The sequence below is a fragment of the Scyliorhinus canicula genome, chromosome 2 (genome assembly GCF_902713615.1).
Source record: "Scyliorhinus canicula chromosome 2, sScyCan1.1, whole genome shotgun sequence".
NCBI lineage: Eukaryota > Metazoa > Chordata > Chondrichthyes > Carcharhiniformes > Scyliorhinidae > Scyliorhinus > Scyliorhinus canicula.
The window spans coordinates 276,956,202-276,976,309 of record NC_052147.1 but is presented as its reverse complement, the minus strand read 5'-3'; the positions used below and the strand labels follow the sequence as shown (position 1 = coordinate 276,976,309).

Below are 20,108 nucleotides of genomic sequence, written 5' to 3'. Positions count from 1 at the left end.
GAAGCTCAATGCAAATTGGAGGAACAGCATATTATCTTCCGGTTAGGCATGCTACAGCCTTTCGGTCTCAACATCGACTTCAACAACTTCAGATGATTAGCTCTATCCCACCTCGACCTCTTTGTTTTCATTCCACTTCATTTTACCATTTCTTTCTTGTCTTTCTTTATATATATTCCCCCCCCCTATATTATCCCCCCTTTCCTTACCTTTTCTCCCCTTTGCTTCCCCCTTCCCCTCCCCCCACATCTACATCTGTCACAGTTTACCTTCTGATGTTAGTTTCTCTGCAGTTTGGCCTTTCACACCTTTTGTTCTCTCTGGGGATTAGCAGGCCATTAGCAGGCGCCGGAATGTGGCGACTAGGGGCTTTTCACAGTAACTTTACTTGAAGCCTATTTGTGACAATAAGCGATTTTCTTTTCATTTTTTCATTTCATTAGCACTCTTTCTCTTGGTTTCTCTGGATAGGACTCATCTTTCATTCACTCTCTCACTTTCTATGTCTTTTAGCTTTGACAAAGGGTCATCTGGACTTGAAACGTTAGCTCTTTTCTCTCCCGACAGATGCTGCCAGACCTGCTGAGATTTTTCAGCATTTTCTCTCTAGGACTAGGGGCTGCTGTTTAAACATAAGGCACCTCCTTTTTAAGAGTGAGATAGGAGACATTTGTTCTCTCAGAGGGTTGTTATTCTGTGCAATTCTCTTCACACAGAAAAGTGGAGACTGCATCATTGAATTGAGTTAGATAGAATTTTGATTGACAGGGGAGTTGGAGGGTTATGGGGTAGGAAGGAGAGTACAGTTGAAGCAACAATCAGATCTGCCATGACCGTATCAAATGGTTGAGCAGGCTGGAGGGGCCCAATGGCCTATTCCTGCTCCTAATTCATGTGTTAATTGGCTAAAACTATTCATCTGACTGGAGAGCTGGTATGAGAACAGAAAACTGGAAATACTCAGCCGATAAAGAAACCGAGTTAATGTTCGAGGTCAATGATTTTTCATCAGAACTAGAAACTGTGAGGGATGTGCTATTATTCAAGGAATATAGGGTTATAGGGTAGAAAGCAGGAGTTAGTAAACAACAAAAAGGATGATGATGCAAGCCAAACGGAGGTGTTTTTTTTATAAATGAAATGAAATGAAAAATGAAATTAAAATCGCTTATTGTCACAAGTAGGCTTCAATGAAGTTACTGTGAAAAGCCCCTAGTCGCCACATTCCTGCACCTGTTCAGGGAGGCTGGTACGGGAATTGAACCCTGCTGCTGGCCTGCCCTGGTCTGCTTTCAAAGCCAGCGATTTAGCCCAGTGTGCTAAACAGCCCCATGTTTTTTATTGGGTTTTTGAACAAAGTATATTTACCGTTATGTACACAAAATAGACTACATAGAAGAGAAGGGAACAAGCACAAAAAACAAAACAAACAACAACAAAAAAAAGTTAGAATAAAGTAACTGGTAGTATGTGCTAGCTCAACAACAGCAGCTCTGTACAATTGGCAATATTGTTTTTAGCACATAAGTAGGCATCTGTTTGTGTGGGGAGAGAAACTGGGGAGGTACATGAAATGAAATGAAAATGAAAATCGCTTATTGTCACGAGTCGGCTTCAATGAAGTTACTGTGAAAAGCCCCTAGTCGCCACATTCCGGCGCCTGTCCAGGGAGGCTTGTACGGGAATCGAACCGTGCTGCTGGCCTGCTTGGTCTGCTTTAAAAACCAGCGATTTAGCCTGGTGAGCTAAACCAGCCCCTAATACATATACATTTGGGCGCCGGGGAAACAATTACAGAACAATTACAGAGGGAAATACGCGAATGGATCTGGAGTTGATGTTGTTGCTTGCTTCCCCCGGACGGTTTTCATTGTCGTCTCGCGATCACCTCCGCTTCAGCCGTTCGTCCTGCCTTTCGCCTGTATTTTCCTTGCTCTCTGTTCCTGGAGATGCCAAGTTTGTTATTGTTTCCCGTGCCCTCCCTCCGGCTGTCAACCCCCCCCCCCCCCCCCACTCCCGTTGGCCACAAACAGGTCCTGGAACAACTGCATGAATGGCTCCCACGTTCTGTGGAAACCGTCGTCTGACCCTCGGATGGCGAATTTGATTTTCCCCATTTGGAGACATTCTGAGAGGTCGGACAGCCAGTCTGCAGCTTTGGGTGGTGCTGCTGACCGCCAGCCGAACAGGATTCTATGGCGGGCGATCAGGGAGGCAAGGGCAAGGGCGTCCGCCCTCCTCCCCAGGAATAGATCTGGCTGGTCTGATACCCCGAAGACCGCCACTTTCGGGCCTAGCTCCACCCTCATCCCCACCACTTTGGACATTGCCTCGAAGAAGGCTGTCCGGTACCCCGCAAGTCTGGGACAAGACCAGAACATGTGGGCGTGGTTGGCCGGGCCTCCTTGGCAACGTTCACATCTATCCTCCACCTCCGGGAAGAACTTACTCATACGAGTTCTTGTTAAGTGGGCTCTATGTACCACTTTTAGTTGCATCAGGCTAAGCCTTGCGCACGTGGCGGTGGAGTTGACCCTATGCAGTGCTTCGCTCCAGAGTCCCCACCCTATTTCAATCCCCAGGTCCTCCTCCCATTTCTTTCTTGTTGCGTCCAGTACGGTGTCGGCCCTTTCTACCAGTCGATCATACATGTCGCTACAGTTCCCTTTATCTAGGGTGCTTGCGTCCAGTAACTCTTCCAGTAATGTCTGTCGTGGGGGTTGTGGATACGTCCTTGTGTCCTTTCGTAGGAAGTTTTTGAGTTTCAGGTAGCTGAGCTCGTTCCCCTGGCTAGCTGGAATTTCTGTGTCAGTTCGTCCATTGTTGCGATCCTGCCGTCTGCGTATAGGTCCCTGACTGTCAGTGTCCCTCCGTCCTGTCCCCACTTTTTAAAGGTGGCGTCAGTCAGCGCTGGTGTGAACCTATGGTTGTTGCAGATGAGAGCATTGTCTGGCATTTTGGTCAGGTCAAATTGCTGCCGTAGGTGCTTCCATGACTGGAGGGTGGCTATCACCACCGAGCTGCTGGAGTGTTTTTTGAGTGCTGCCGTGGCGAGGGCCCAGCGGAGGTATTAATGGAAAAAGCAAAGCAAGACTAGAGGAGGTGTGAATCACTTTGGCAGAATGATTACCGACAGCCATAAAAATGAAGCAGGGGTTGTAATGTGAAATTTTAAGAGCTTGCTGTTGAGTCTGAAAGTGCTGTCATCCCTCAAGTTCCCATTAAGCTTCTTAGGAACAATGTAGGAGGCTGGAATAGGAGTGAGGCAGTGAGTTAAACAGCCAAGCAACCGGAAGCTCAGGGTTGCACTTGCAGACTGTACAGGTGTTCAGTAAAAACAAAATCACTCGACTTGTGTTTAGTCTCTTAAGATGTAGGAACATAAGTGGTCTTCTTGCTACGTGGCAAGCTACCTCAGCCAGTGGCTGTAAAGATCCTTAACTTATATTCTTTTGATTTATAATGTTGTTTGCAATTATCTGATAGATTGACCATCTGAACCCCTCTATCTGTCTCGCTCTTAACACTCTGAGATAACCACTGAACCATCTAAACTCTTCATTTCTGGGCATAAGTTTCTCCACGCCAAAAATCCTGAGACATTTGATCATACATTGCATCGTTTTCATCATTGTTAATTATCCTTAATTGCCAGAGCAGTTAATATCTAGTTAGATATTCAGGTTTTTCTGGATGGAAGCTGGTCTTGGAAAGGGTCCAGAGGACTTCACAAGAATGATCCCTGGAATGAAGAACTTGTCGTATGAGGAACGGTTGAGGACTCTGGGTCTGTACTCGTTGGAGTTTAGAAGGATGAGGGGGGATCTTATTGAAACGTACAAGATACTGCGAGGCCTGGATAGAGTGGGCGTGGAGAGGATGTTTCCACTTGTAGGAAAAACTAGAACCAGAGGACACCATCTCAGACTAAAGGGACAATCCTTTAAAACAGAGATGAGGGGGAATTTCCTCAGCCAGAGGGTGGTGAATCTGTGGAACTCTTTGCCGCAGAAGGCTGTGGAGGCCCAATCACTGAGTGTCTTCAAGACAGAGATAGATAGGTTCTTGATTAATAAGGGGATCAGGGGTTATAGGGAGAAGGCAGGAGAATGGGGATGAGAAAATATCAGCCATGATTGAATGGCGGAGCAGACTCAATGGATTGAATGGCGGAGCAGTCTTCCCGTACTAGCCTCCCCGAAACAGGCACCGGAATGTGGCGACTAGTGGCTTTTCACAGTAACTTTATTGAAGCCTACTCGTGACCATAAACGATTTTCTTTTTCATTTTTTTTCATTTTCATTTCATGGGCCGAGTGGCCTAATTCTGCTCCTATGTGTTATGGTCCTATGGAAGTGAGGCTGTGTTAAAAGCAGCGTTAATGGTGAATTGAATTGCTCCCTTTCAGCACCGCCTGTGTGGATCTGGATCCAAAGGAAGATGCGGAAGAGTTTTATAACAAAGTGCTGCCGTCAGCTGCAGACAACCTAATGCTGCTGGCACGACGTCTGCAAGCTCGTTTCCTCAAGGCTGTTGAGGTAACATATGCTTCTACATTCTGTCTGCCCTATTTGCATGAACTCTTATTTGTAAACGTTCCTTACCAGCCTAAAAGCTAAAGATTTTGCTTCCAATGATTGGCTGAAATTTTGTATTCGCTCTGAAACGATCACTGAAGAAACTCAACAGCACCCGCACATCGGTCAGAAAATTCACATTTCTCAAAAGAATCATTTCTTTTGAGAAATATTTTGCAACATCTTTTGAGTGGTTTGTAGTTCTCTAACCTTCCGACAGAAGAGAAGGATGAAGGGTGACCCTATGGAAGTTTTGGTATATTAGACACAGAGAGAATGTTTCTACTTGTGAAGAAGTGTCAGAAACTAGAGGCCATCAATATAAGATGGTCACCAAGAAATTGTATGTGGGATTCAGAAGAGATTTCTTTACCCAGAGAGTGTTGAGAATTTGGAACTCAGTGCTGCGAAAAATAATTAAAGCGAATTGCTTCAAACGGAAAACTGGATAAGCAGGTGAAGGAGAAGTGAATTTGGGATTATGCTGATGGGATTATATTAATAATAATAATGTTTATTGCCACAAGTAGGCTTACATGAACACTGCAATGAAGTTACTGTGAAAAGCCCCTAGTCGCCACATACACTGAGGGGGAATTCAGAATGTCCAAATTACCTAACAGCACGTCTTTCAGGACTTGTGGGAGGAAACCGGAACACCCGGAGGAAACCCATGCACATGGGGAGAACATGCAGACTCCACACAGGCAGTGACCCAAGCCGGGAATCGAACCTGGGACCCTGGAGCTGTGAAGCAACCGTGCTATCCACTGTGCTACTGTTCCACCCATTAGATAAGGAAGGATGGGAAAGGGTTCAAGTGGAGTATCAACGCCAACATGGACTTGTTTAGCTCAATAAACTGTTTCTGTGTTGTGTATTCAACGTGGGCATATTACTTAGCAATGCTTAACTGTAATGTCGGGATCGGTTAGCTCAGTTGGTTGGACAACTGGTTCGTGATGCGGAGCAATGCCACCAGTGCGGGTTCATTCCCGTACCGGCTAAGATCATTCATGAAGGCTCTGCCTTCTCAACCTTGTCCCTCGCCTGAGGTTTGGTGAACCTCGGGTTAAATCACCACTTGTCAGCTCTCAAAGGGGAGGACAGCCTATGATCCTCTGGGACTATGTCGACATTTACACTTAACAGCAATGCATGATCAGAAACAAAGTATATTAAAAAAGTTAAATGCATCTTTAAGGTTAAAAAATTGTTCTTCATTCAAGGATGACAGCAAACAAGATTTTCTGCGCTATTTCGACAATGTGACAAATTCCCTTTGCTGGCTTCTTAGTGGCCACATTCAGCTGATTCAACATGGTAAGTACCAGTCAATGGTTTTATTTTAACTGCCTTTGGAGATTGTTGCTAACAATTAAAACTTGCAAGTGTATAATACTCTTAATGTAGAAAAATGCCCCAATGGACATTGCAGAGGTTTAATTGTATAAAAATGGGCAAAAGAGGTGATAAGAGATATTAAGAAGAAAATTCATTTATAATAGTCAATTTGCAAGTTTCAAAAGACATTTGTTTGTTATAAAAGGCTAATCTGTTCTGCTCTACCTCAAAAGACATGAGGCCAAACATACACCTGGCTGCCTTGCATTTTGCGATTGGTTTATTGTGAGAAACTTGGTTATAGTGTTGTGTTTTCATTGAATGGTTACAGCACAGAAAGAGGCCATTTGGCCCATTATGGCGGTGCTGGTTCTCTGCAACAGCAGTTTTCTTAGTGCCACTCCCCCTGCCTTTGTCTCCCTAGCTCTACAAATGTTTTCTCATCAGATATTAATCCAATTCTCTTTGGGAAGCCACGAGTGAATCTGTCTCCACCACACTTTCAGAATGGGGTTCAGCATCATGTCCTTTTCCCTTGTGAGGGAAATTATGAATAAAGAATTTTGGCTTGAATAATAATAATCTTTATTGCCACAAGTAGGCATACATAGGGGCTGGTTTAGCTCACTCGGCTAAATCGCTGGCTTTTAAAGCAGGCCAGCAGCACGGTTCGATTCCCGTACCAGCCTCCCCGGACAGGCGCCGGAATGTGGCGACTAGGGGCTTTTCACAGTAACTTCATTGAAGCCTACTCGTGACAATAAGCGATTTTCATTTTTCATTTTCATTAACACTGCAATGAACTTACTGTGAAAAGCCCCTAGTTGCCACACTCCAGCGCCTGTTCGGGTGACTGTCAACTGTCAAACATTGTTTGAAATTTAAGCCAGGCAGCTTGACCCTGATTGGTCAAAGCATTGCCCTAAGTCAGCAAATGACTGTCACTTATTTTGTTTCGCTGAAACAGGCGCAATGTGTGTACATGATCTTTCTGTCTGCAAAGAACAGGGTCCTGTGTATTAATATATGTAGCTTCCAGTGCATGCAAATGTGCCATACCGTGAGCCCGGCTGGCAGTCTGAAAATGGTTGCTAGAGTAATTATTTTTTTAAATTTAAAATGCCCAATTCTTTTTTTTCCAAAAAAAGGACAATTTGAGGTGCACATTTTTGGGCTGTGCGGGTTGATACCCTTGCAGACACGGGGAAAATGTGTGGGGGGCCCCCCCCCCCCATAAAAGTGAATTTCAATCACTCAAGCATGTGATTGCACTGGGTTGGGACCCCCTTAGTACAGGGAAACCTGGGGGGGGGGAGGGAGATCCCTTATTACAGGAGCCACATGGCGAGGGGGGGGGGCTATTTCTGGGATTCCAGCGGTGTGGGATCTCCCTATTACAGGGGACCCTCGGGGGTGTGGGTCGGGTCACCCCCGTGCGTGGGGGTGGGCAATTCGGGATTGCTGTGGGTGGGTGGTTCGGGGCTGATTTGTGGTACAAGGGGGGTGGGCGGTCGTGGGACCTCGATATTGGGCCGTCCGCTCACCATGGCAGCCCTAGAGCGGGAGTCCTCGTATTCCACGCCATGTATAAATTGGCATGGGGATGGCAAGGTGGTGCAGTGGTTAGCACTGCTGCCTCACAGCGCCGAGGACCCGGGTTCGATCCTGGCCCCGGGTCACTGTCCATGTGGAGTTTGAACATTCTCCCCGTGTCTGCGTGGGTCTCACCCCCACAACCCAAAAAGATGTGCAGGGTAGGTTGATTGGCCACACTAAATTGCCCCTTAATTGGGGGAAAGAAATGAATTGGGTAATGTTTTTAAAATTTTATAACTTTGCATGACGTATAATACTGAATTACTTGTCAGTTTGCGCTCCCAGTGGGAACATAAACTGGTTGCAATTCACCTCCGGCGGGAGAACATAGTCTCCCAAATGAGAATCCAGCCAATGTCTCTACTCGCCCCACTATCAGCACTGTCCCTGCCCCCTCTCTATGTTTCATTATTCATTTGTACTGCTTCATGCTTGCTTTCAGCAGATGTCCAGAACCAGTAATGTAATGATTCAGTTGTTTCTGAGACTAAAGAACTTGGCTTCACTCTAATTTTAAACATCTAAATACAGTTGAGCTATTTTTGCACAATTTGAATGAACAGAGACTTGTGAAAACCACATTGATGGTGAAAATGTTTAAAAACAGCAGCGGGGGAGTCTAACAGATAATGTTGACAGACTAATAGGCCATATTTAATTTAATCGCTTTTTCAAGTGCGCAGATTAGTCGGAGGAGACAGATTCCGAACAAATTTCTTTACATTTTTCTATTATGGTTTTGGAGAATCTGAAATTAAGCAAAATGAGTAAGATAACAATTACAGCACTTCACATGCAGACTGTTGTGTTTATGGTTTTGCCGTGGGTAACGTACAGAAACAGCAGGTGTATTTGAGAGATTAGTATTAAATATATCCTGTGGATTACCTACTTTTAACTGCTCGACCTATTTAGACCAGTCAGTAAATTGCAAAGGAGTATCCCGAGGATGCATATATGCCAATATTATGATGGTTCCTAACCAGAGGCTCCCATTGCTTATCTTCCACAGCACCTTTCGAATCCCGGGACTAACCCATGCCCTATACTTCCATTTACCTGGTACTTAATTGCCTCTGGATTGGAGCATGAAGTACATAATCAGCACCTAGTGTTGCTGAGGGCAGCAGGGAGAAATCCCAGAGTTCTCTTGTAAACTCTGACATGCATATCGTCCAAAATGAAAGCCTGCACGAGTGTGTTGTGACTGTGCCGTGTGCTAGTTGCTTCGATGGTTTGACAGTTCTGAAGGAGCAGTCAGGAATGAATATGATAGAGTCAAACTACAGGCTTCCAGTGATGGTGCAGATGCTGCTTCACAACACAAACCAGTTTGCCAGCAGTAAGCTTTGCTTTGCCACACTTTCCAACACCTGCACACTTGAGCTATTTCTGCACAATTTGCATTAACAGATTAAGGATTAGTATAGATAGGGGGAAAGAATGTTACCAGAGTATAGGAAACGTGTTACTCGTATTGCCAGAACGGTTCCAGGGATTTGGTACATTTTAGTAACAAGGTTAAGTTAGAAAGATTGCCGTCCTTGGGGGCAGGCAGATTGTGGGGATGTGATAGAGGCGTACAAGATTATGATAGCTTTAGATAAGGTATACAAAGAGAAGCTGTTCCCATTAGCTGGTGGTACAAGGACTAGGAGACACAGATTTAAGATTATGGGCAAGAGATGAAAGTGGAGTGTGAGGAAGAACAGTTTTTTTTTAAATTTAGCATATCCAATAATTTTTTTCCAATTAAGGGGCAATTCAGCGTGGCCAATCCACCTAACCTGCACATCTTTGGGTTGTGGGGGTGAAACCCACGCAGGCACGGGGAGAACATGCAAACTCCACACGGACTGTGACCCAGGGCCGGGATTTGAACCCGGGTCCTCAGCGCCGTAGGCAGCAATGCTAACCACTGTGCCACCGTGCTGCCCAAGGAAGAACAGTTTTTAAACTTCCCACGAGGCCGGTGGAAGCAGAAACAATGAAGGATTTCAAATGGAAATGAGTGTTTGAAGGATGGAGCGGGAGAGTGGGAATCACTCACTTGCCCTGCAGGGAGCTGGAATGGAAGAGGGCCAAATGGCCTCCTTCTGTGCCCTAAATGATTCTGACCATATTTGGCAGCCTGTCATCATCACTGATGCTCCTCGGAACCAAGTTGACAATGCAGCATCTGCAGGAGAGTTTTGAATACTGAAGTGATGTCTCCGTGGTTAGAAGTATAATTATAGTACTGCATTCAATTACAGCAACCAACAGCAAGAAAAATATAGAAGTCAACTACTGAAAATTGACAATAAAAACGCAAATTATTGGAAATACTCAGCAGATCTGGCAGTGTCTGTGGAAAGACAAAAAGCAGGAAATATATATTGATCGTGGGAGTCGGTTGCAGCACGGATTGTACAGCAGCAATTCACATTTGTATAGTGCCTTTAACCTAGAAACACATTCCAAGACACTTATAATAATAATCGCTTATTGTCGCGAGTAGGCTTCAATGAAGTTACTGTGAAAAGCCCCTAGTCGCCACATTCCGGCGCCTGTTCGGGGAGGCCGGTATGGGAATTGAACCGACGCTGCTGGCCTTGTTCTGCATTACAAGCCAGCTGTTTAGCCCACTGTGCTAAACGAGCCCCTAACCACACTTCACAAGAGCGTTATAAAACAAAATACAACAACGGCAACATAAGGCGACAAAAGCTTGGTCGAAGAAGGTGGAGCAACTTAAAGATGGAAAGCAAGACCGGGAGGCGAAGAGTTATTGAGCAGCTATTCCAGAGCTTGGAGCCCAGGTCCCTGAAGGCACAGCTACCGATGGTGGAGCAATTAAAATCAAAATTGCTTAACACTCCAGAATTGGACAAGTGCAGATAGCTCGGAGGCCTGTGGGCTGAGAGACATTTTTAGATAGGGATGGACGTGGCTCTGGAGGAATTTCAAACTAAAATCAAGATGATGCTTGACCTGAAGCCAATGTAGTTCAGTGAACACAGGGGTGGAGCCTGCTGCAAGTTAAAACACTGACAGCAGAGTTTCAGATGACCTCCCGTTTAAGAGGGTGGATGTAGATGACCAGTCGAGGATGGATTGCAATAGTCAAGTCTACAGGTAACAGTGACATTATTTGAGGTCCCAGGTTCGATCCCGGCTCTGGGTCACTGTCCGTGTGGAGTTTGCACATTCTCCCCGTGTCTGCGTGGGTTTCGCCCCCACAACCCAAAAATGTGCAGAGTAGGTGGATTGGCCACGCTAAATTGCCCCTTAATTGGAAAAAATAATTGGGTAATCTAAATTTATAAAAAAAAACAGTGACATTATTGAGATTTTCAGCAGCAAATGAACTGGAGTTCAAAGAAATCGGGGCAGGAGTAGGACATTCAACACATCAAGTCTGCTGCGCCATTTAATAAGATCATGGTTGATTCCTTTACTGGACTTCACTGCCTATGCCCCACAGCCGTTGACTCTCTTGTAAATCAGAAATTTGTCGAAATCGGTTTTGAATATATTCAATGACCTCTCTGGAACAGAATTCCAAATTCTAATCACACTCTAAGAGCAGGAATTCCTCTTCATTTCCCACGAGGGGAGGCATTCTCTCAGCAGCCACCCTGTCAGGCCCCTTCAGAATTTTATATGTTTCAATAAGATCACCTCTCATTCTTCTAAACCCCAATCAGTGTCAGCCAACCTGCTCAAACTTTCCCCATAAGACACCCCTGTTATCCCCAACTCAGCCTAATTAACCTTGTCTGAACTGCTTCCAATGCAAATATTATCCTTCTTAAGTAAGCAGACCAAGACTTTACACAGTACACTAGGTGAGGTCTTGTCAATTCCGTGTGTATTTGTAGCAAGTTGTAGTTGTAGTTTTATACTCAATCCACTTTTCAATAAAGGCTAACATTCCATTTGCCTTGCTCACTACTTGATGTACCTATAATATAATGATCTTTATTGTCACAAGTAGGCTTACATTAATGTAGTTACTGTGAAAAGCCCCCAGTCGCCACACTCCAGCGCCTGTTCGGGTACACAGAGGGTGAATTCAGAATGTCCAATTCACTTAACAAACACATCTTTCAGGACTTGTGGGAGAAAACCAGAGCACCTGGAGGAAACCCACGCAGACACGGGGAGAACATGCAGACTCCGCACAGACAGTGACCCAAGCCAGGAATCGAACCTGGGACCCTGTCGCTGTGAAGCAACAGTACTACCCACTGTGCTACTGTGTCGCCCCTACATGCTAATTTATGTACAAGGACACCCAGATCCCTCTGTACCACAGCATTCAGCAGTCACTCTCCATTTAGATAATATTCTGCTTTTCTATTCTACAACCAATGTCAATGCCTGGGCATTGTCAGTGTTTATATATCGGCGGAATCCAAGGCTTAAAGTTGTATTCCCCTGAGTTTAGGTTGACAGATGATCCAGTCAAGGTGTTTAAAATGATAGAGATTCAGTAGACTGGGTACAGGCACTATGGCCTAGATTTTCATCCTCCAGGTGAGGGAGTGAGAAAAATTCCCAGCTCGGTCTGCCCACCTCGGGAGAATGTGCCTGCAAAGGTAGGATTTCATTGTCAGGAGGTAGTAGTAGGCTGCAGTAGAGCCAGCTGACCTGCAAAAACGTTTGGTGCAGCTGCTAGGTACCTGGGCAAGCTATTTAAAAGGCCCACCCTTCACCCCAGTTAAAATAAACACAGGAAGGCCTTCCATCCCTCTCGCCTCACACCCTGTCACCCCAAACACAATCCCCATCCATCCACTTTGGTTCTCATGCCAAGCTATGCCCTACCACTCACCCTCTATGATGCCCCATGCTCTCCATGTCTAGCCACGACACTTGCCCATTCTCTCACTATATACTGCATAGAAGCAATGAGCGCCAGCCATAGTGACAGTCAGAGCATTTTTTTTTTTTAAACAGTAATTAATGCTAACTTTGCACTTGCTTTAAAGAATCCTTTTTACTACAGGGAAAATTTAGGCCATTTAAAGTATCAATATCTGAAACTGCTAGCACTTGAAACTTCTTTATCTTGTGTAAATAAACATTGTGAAATTGGCAGCAGATATTAGAGAGCTAGAGCTGTCAATCAAACAATATTTTCTGTGCTCCTCCGTGTTTTAGTACTATCTTGGATGCCTGGGTCTCGGCCAGGAATACATAATGAGGCTTGTTTAAGGATCTTTCCTATTTATTCCCTGTTTATTCTCTTATTTCCCCTTCCTTTTATTTTTGCTGTTACGCTTTTGATCAATGGATGATTATTGGACATGCCACTTTAAGGCAAGAAGCCTGTATCTTTATTCAAGCAGAAGAATCCGGAAGGCTACGCTAGTTTAAACTGGTGATTGAAGACTGGCATCAGTGAGAACTCGGTTTGATTGATCGGCTGGTGGCCAATGAATTGGCCCAGAAGGTTGTGCTCTGCCCTTTTAACAGGTGGTGATTGGATCTCATCCCACTGGAAGGATTGAGTTTAGCAGAGGTCTGAAGTCAAACCATCAGCTGAAAGCAAGGCCTGATGTGAAATAAAGGATCTCTCCAGAAAGTTAGAGGCCTGAGTGCGAACTTTGAGCTGAAGGCCTAGTAAGGTGTCTCTCCAGAAGGCCTGCTGCCTGTAGTTTTCTAAACTGCAAGGACTCTGAATGAATGAATCTACAAAGAAGACCATTGCCAGCTGAAAACCAAAGGCTCTACTCTGCAAGCTTTCTATAAAGAAAGCCTCCTAAAGAACCACCATCTGAAGCAAAGACTTATCTTTTGTCCTTCATCCTTATTATTTAATCCCTTTCTCCTGCTCTGTGTTTGTCTGCCTTATGTGTGGGTAGAGGGTGGGACAGTTAAGGCGTAGGTATTAGCTTGTCGTTAATCAGTTGTATTTACTGCATATTTCAAGTTAGTCCTTGTTATAAATAAACAGTAATTATGTTTACATTTACTACCCTAGTTGCTGTAATTATTGGGCAGCCAAGGGCCAAAGACTTGGGGTATTTCAATATACAAATTATTGGTTAAAACACGTGTGTGTGTGTGTGACTCTGGGGCAGGTGGAGCTAGAATTGACCGTGCACTAGCCCAGGGTGTTGTAATACTTGGCTCACATACCAGTAATTCATTGGTCTTTTGAAACACCAGCCCAAACCCTTTAAAAACCTTGTTGTAAAATGGAAACCCAGAAATGGGATTGGGAATTCTGTATTGAGTCCCGGTCTCAATCTTTAAAGGTCTCCCAAGTCATCCCATTCTGTGCTGTACTGTTCTAATTCTAATTCTAATCTTGCCCAAAATCCAGGCTGTACCCTGAGTGGGAAAATCCAGAACAGGAGAGCATAGTTTTAAAATGGGAGCTGAGCCATTTGGGAGTAAAACCACATAAAGGGGTAACAGAAATCTTGAACTCTTGAACTTTAAATGATTATAATTTTATTAGGGTTAAGGTAGTAATGGATGGAACAAAGGCAAATTGATGGCGTTTGTGTACACTTCACCCATAGTTAAATGGTAGAACAGGCTGGAGGAGCTGAATGATCTACTCCTGGGCCTGAGCCCCAGTTCACCAGCCTTCAGATGGCCACATGTGTGATTACATGTACATGCAGAAGGATTTATATAGGATGTTTGGGGTGATAGTCCCTGTGGAGCAAACACAGTTGCTGTCCTCAGCCACACGTTATCCTGAAGCTTTGAAGACATCAGTATAACAGTCTCTGTTAGGTCTTTGCTCCGTGTTACTAAATGCACTGACATTTTGTCCTTCAAAAATTGCCTCCCCTTTAAACAAAAGTTCAGGAACTTCAAACTCTGGCAGCAACATCAGATGCCCGACTCATGAACAACGATCTCTCTGTGTTGGGCATATTCATGCCAAGAGCTGCACGTAAATGGCTTCCCCCTGCTCCTGTGGTCTATGTTTCTATGTAAACTCAGAAGTAGGCCTGACCTGGAAAATGTACTGGACCAAGCATTCTACATTGCAACAGAATGATTACAGACCTTTGAATATTTGCTTCGGAAATTGGAAAGAATGAAGAAGAAAGGATCTGTGATTGGTCTGTGGATAAACAGCCACAGTGCAGATTGGTATAACCGAAACAGCAAAACGGAAGGAGCTTCCCGACCCCTCATCATTTATTACCTTCACTGAAATTCAGACAAGCAGGAGAGCCTGTAAAAATCAAAAATACATTTTAAAATGGCAGCTTACACTTCCACGTGTTACCCAGATGACCTTATTCATTTTAAGTTAAGAAAAACCTTGACTGCCAGAATGAAAACAGTAAAATCTTTCATGTCCCGTGTGCAGGAGGAGTGGGTGGCACCCATTAATGGAAAGTACCAGTGAATGGAGAGTTCCATTTACCAGTGGAATACAGCGCAATATTTGAAGCATGGACTGATATGCAAGTATTCAGGAAGGAAAGAACAGTATGTTTTTACTTCTAAATCTTTTCTTTTTATAAATTTAGAGTACCCAATTTGTTTCTTCCAATTAAGTGGCAATTTAGCGTGACCAATCCAGCTACCCTGCACATCTTTGGGTTGTGGAGGCGAAACCCACGCAAACACGGGTAATTCTAAATCTTTAACAGAACATTAAAGCATAAATTATGAAGTAACACAGTATTCAAAGATGAGTTCCGGATAACTTTGATGTGGAGATGCCGGCGTTGGACTGGGTTGAGCACAGTTAGAAGTCTTTCGGCACCAGGTTAAAGTCCAACAGGTTTGTTTGAAATCACCTAGCTTTCGGAGCGCTGCTCCTTCCTCAGGTGAATGAAGAGGTATGTTCCAGAAACCTATATATAGACAAAGTCAAAGATGCCAGACAACGCTTTGAATGGGAGCATTTGCAGGTAATTAAGTCTTTACAGATCCACAGAGAGGGGTTACCCCAGGTTAAAGAGGTGTGAATTGTCTCAAGCCAGGACAGTTGGTAGGATTTTGCAAGCCCAGGCCAGATAGTGGACGATGAATGTAATGCGACATGAATCCTAGGTCCCGGTTGAGGCAGTACTCATGTGCGCGGAACTTGGCCATATGTTTCTGCTCGACGATTTTGCGTTGTCGCGCGTCCTGAAGGACGCCATGGAGAACGCTTACCTGGAGATCAGAGGCTGAATGCCCTTGACTGCTGAAGTGTTCCCCGACTGGAAGGGAACATTCCTGCCTGGCGATAGTTGCACGATGCCTGTTCATCCGTTGTCTCAGCGTCTGCATGGTCTCAGCGTCTGCATGGTCTCGCCAATGTGCTTCGGTACATCCTTTCCTGCAGCGTATGAGGTAGACGACGCTGACCGAGTCGCACGAGTATGTACCTGGTGGGTGGTGTTATCACGTGTAATGGTGGTGGCCATGTCGATGATCTGGCACGTCTTGCAGAGATGCCATGGCAGGATTGTGTGGTGTCGTGGTCGCTGTTCTGAAGGCTGGGTTGTTGCTGCAAACAATGGTTTGTTTGAGGTTGCATGGTTCTTTGGAGGCAAGTAGTGGGGGTGTGGGGATGACCTTGGCAAGGTGGTCATCTTCATCGATGACGTGTTGAAGGCAGCGAAGAAGATCGTAGTTTCTCCGCTCCGGAGAAGTACTCTGGACGACGAAGGGTACCCAGATGACTTTGTAATTGTTTCCGGCTGGTAGAGTGATGGTTCGTTTTAGGGGAACATCAGAAATTCTGATTAATAGAAAATTTTGATTGGTGTGAGTGCCAAATAACACAGTTCACTGTGTAAGTAACTCAATGTGGTGTTCTTTGCGTTGCTTATTTAGGATGGTTGGCATAGTGTTCCACAAAGACCACAGTATGGCTTTTACTTAAACAAAGCTACGAACTACTAAACTGAGTTTTGATACTTAATCCTTTAGAATACAGAATTGATCAGAAACATCTAACTACACTCATCTACTGCTCATCTCACTACTGGTATAAACTATAATGTAACCTTCTCACACTAACTGCTCTTATGACCTTCACTATCCATCTCCTGCATACATTCCTCTCCTACGGTCTAGCACCACTGCCTTATATAGTTGTGCCTGCAGCTCCCTCCAGTGGCTACTCATGATACTACATTAACCCTTATAATGCTGATAGTTATAGTAATGCCACACTCGAGAGTCGTAAAATTCTTTACGCACAAAAGGGAGGCCATTCGACCCATCGAGTATGTTTATGAAGAGCCTTTCACGTTTTTGGGTTATCTCCGAGTGGTTCACAAGCAATAAATTAATTTTGAAGTCTGGTTGTTGTCCAGAGAGGAAAATTAGAAGCCAGCTTGCACACAGCAAGATCCCACAAACAGCAATGAGGTAAATGACCAGATAATCTCTTTTGGTGAAATTGTTTGAGGGACACATTTGGCCGGGATATTAGGAGAACTCCCTGTTCGTTGAAAAAGTGCATTGATCTCTCTTACAGCTGCCTGAACAAGCAGATGGGGCTTGACGTTCTAAAACCTCATTGAAAGATTATAGCATATTGAAGTCCTGGAACAAACAAATTTGGGGGAAAAATGGCAGCTGTTGAGTTGGACTGCAGCACAATGTTTGCAGGATCGAGGCTGTGCTGTCCTTTGCTAACTGCCTTTACCTTTTCAATGCAGTATTTCAGTCTGATTCCCTCCTGAAATTGTTGCTCACTGATGATGTGGAAACTGGAGCGATCATGGTGTCTGTCCTGCTCGGTATACTGCAGGTGAACAGGTGAGATGCTGCAGTCTGTTCTATAGCATGCAAATGTCTAGAATCACCTGTTTAAAATCGTTGAAACATCAATGATTTATGTTGCTAAAGGATACGCATTAACACTGTTTTAGACTGACACAGTTGTCCGTATCTGTGTACATTACCATGAACACCAGTTTGGAATCAGATACCAAGCAACAGAACTGTCACATCTATCTTGCATGTAGAACAATGCTAACGTAAGGTTATTTTCACTTATTTTTTGTTGTGTTCAGATTTAGGATGTTCAAATCCCTTCACTGCAATGTAAATTTTCTACACGTAACCTCCTCTTGAGCAGAGACCTGCCTAAGGTGGGCTTCATAGTCCTCTCTTGCAACAAAGTCCACAGGTGTCCCGTCCAGTAAAACTACAGGAAATTCATAACCCAGGCTTTGGACCAGTACAAGAGATGTGCACTCCACCTTTTGATTAACATTAGATTGTTACATCCAAAAAAAAAATGTAGGAAAAGCCCATGAGCACTCTTCAATCCTACCTATTGCATCGTCTAACCTCATGGACCATCCTCCACAATCTGTGGTGATACCAACTCTTGGGAACACCAGAGATGGAGTAAAAAGAAAACAGCCCATTTTCAGGAAATGCACGGGGAAATTCCTCGACAAGTTCTGGGAGACCACGATTACCCAGACCCATCACGAGTCATGATTAAAACTGCGCCATTCCTACTACTTGGCCTAATCTCCTCAGGAGGTTAGGGCTATAAATGACAGGGAAAGAACCACCCTATTCATCGAGCTAATCCTAAGGTAGTGTAATTCTTACTCCATTTTATCTCTGATATAATTGTCTGCCCCTTTTAAAAGTTATAACATCCTCTGAAATCACACCATTCCCAACAGTCTGTTCCACACGTGAATAGGAAAAGTTATATCTTTTTGTATTTGCCTTTTTATGTTACACGGTATTTAACTTTTTGTTGGGGGGGGGGGGGGGGCGGGAATCTACCATTACTATCCCCCTCTCCCCGATTATAAATTAAATTAAGGGCAGGTGAATAAAATCATCCAGTACTTGTGTTAATACAGCCCTGAAGGAGAGCGTGTACAACCGTAACTTCAGGTGTACACTTGCTACAATTTAGTTTCACAGTAAAGTACCTGAAATCAGAAACGGAGCAGATTTGGGGATCGAACATTTGTCCCACCCCATTCCATGGGATGGACGCCTTTCCTTCTCCATCAGTTTCCACCTCACCCCTGTCCTGCTCTCACACTCTGCTGTAATTACATGAGCACTGGTTGCTCTCCAAACTCACCCAAATGGCCATCCTTCAAGCGTGATCTTAGCTGGTGAATGTTCCAGACTATTCTGTGACAGGGGCATAACAGTCGAGCCCAGTTCTCTCATTCAGTGTCCACTCAGAATCCCCTTATTGGAAAGTTTTCAAGAGCAGGAACTCTGGCGGCTTCCTCCGACAGTAAGCCAAGGGTGCTGAGGCTAACTGTAATGCCAGCCGATTGGAGCAATAAACACTGGCCAGCACCAGGAATGCCACATACTGAATTGTAGAAATGATTTCCCTTTCAGAACAGTTTTGTTCTCTGTGGAAGAGAAACACATCCGCATAATTCTGGATGAATTAATTTACAAGCTTTTTGCAACCAGTAATCCAGTCATCGGAAGCACATCTATCAAAGTCATGCTATTGATGGTGGAGTCCCATTCTCCCACCCTGAAGATACTTTGCACTTCCTACAAAGGTACGTGAAGTACTAATTGTTTCAAGTAATGCTTTATTTAACGTTCATAGCATTTGCATTTTATGAGGGTGTCCCTGGCCAAGGGCTACCCAAGGGCAGAAACTAAACCAGACTAATTTCTTCTCAAAAGATCTTTTAAGAAGGAGCTGCCAAACTGGTAAGTTGATAACTGTAATGTGTGGTGTGGTAATGAGTCAAACAAATCCGGTCCATTCAATTTCTGCTCTGTGGTCAATAATGATGAATGTTCTGTGTCCTGCACAATCCTGTGTGTGGCTTCAAACCCCGTGGGTGGGATACTCTGTCGGCAGGATTCTCCACTTCGTTGCGGCGCACTCTCGTCCGCGGATTTCCCGGCGGTGTGGGGGTGTCCAGAATGGGTCATCCCATTGGCTGGCTGCCGGGATGGAGATCCCGCTGCCGGTGGGGGCGCGCCGCACCAGAAAACAGCTGCAGCGGGACGGAGAATCCCACCCCATATGTTGTCAATTGGCATTTTCTTGTTGCTTCTAAAATATCGCAGGGAATTTACCCTTGTGTTTCCCCAGCCCCGTCACCACTGCAACTGAAATCCTTCTCCATGATAAATACACCCAGAATTATCTTTCATGAAGGAAAACAAAATTCTGGAAATGCTCAGCAGATTGGCAGCATCCGTGGAATTAGTGGTTCAGGTCGATTATCTTTTATCAGCATCGGATTGATTCTCCTTAGCCAATCATGGTCTGCCCTGCTGAAGCTCCCCTTCCACATCCTGTCCTTCATTAATCCCATCCTACAAATTCTATTGGCTTTAACACCGAAATACTCATCTTCAGTTACCTGTATATCTGTGAGAAGTCTTCATAAATGTTCTGTACTGAATCTTTTGTTTTACCTCTGCTCCAGAGGCTAGGACCCATGCTGGCTGCAGGTTGGTAAGCCGCAGTGGTACCAGTATGCAGCACCGAATCCAACTTGCATGTATATAGCATCTTCCATGACTCCCAAACATCTCAAAATGCCTCTCAGCCAGTGAAATACTTCTGGGCTCAATTTTACATTCATTATGGCCACCCCCCCCCCCCTCCCCCCCCCCCCCCCCCCCCCCCCCCCCCCCCCCCCCCCCCTCCAACCCTA

At 44.8% G+C, this 20,108-nt stretch overlaps 1 protein-coding gene across 3 annotated transcripts in view; it reads left to right on the top strand.

Moving 5' to 3' along the window:
• Positions 1-20,108, top strand: part of iqcb1 (IQ motif containing B1) — a 57,910-nt gene that overhangs the window by 9,368 nt on the left and 28,434 nt on the right. For all 3 annotated transcript variants that reach the window (XM_038790101.1, XM_038790100.1, XM_038790102.1), the window contains 4 exons: positions 4,410-4,539; positions 5,808-5,901; positions 17,142-17,241; positions 18,817-18,989. In XM_038790101.1, coding sequence (XP_038646029.1) covers positions 4,410-4,539; positions 5,808-5,901; positions 17,142-17,241; positions 18,817-18,989 — 497 coding nt within the window. The remainder of the gene's footprint in view (positions 1-4,409; positions 4,540-5,807; positions 5,902-17,141; positions 17,242-18,816; positions 18,990-20,108) is intronic.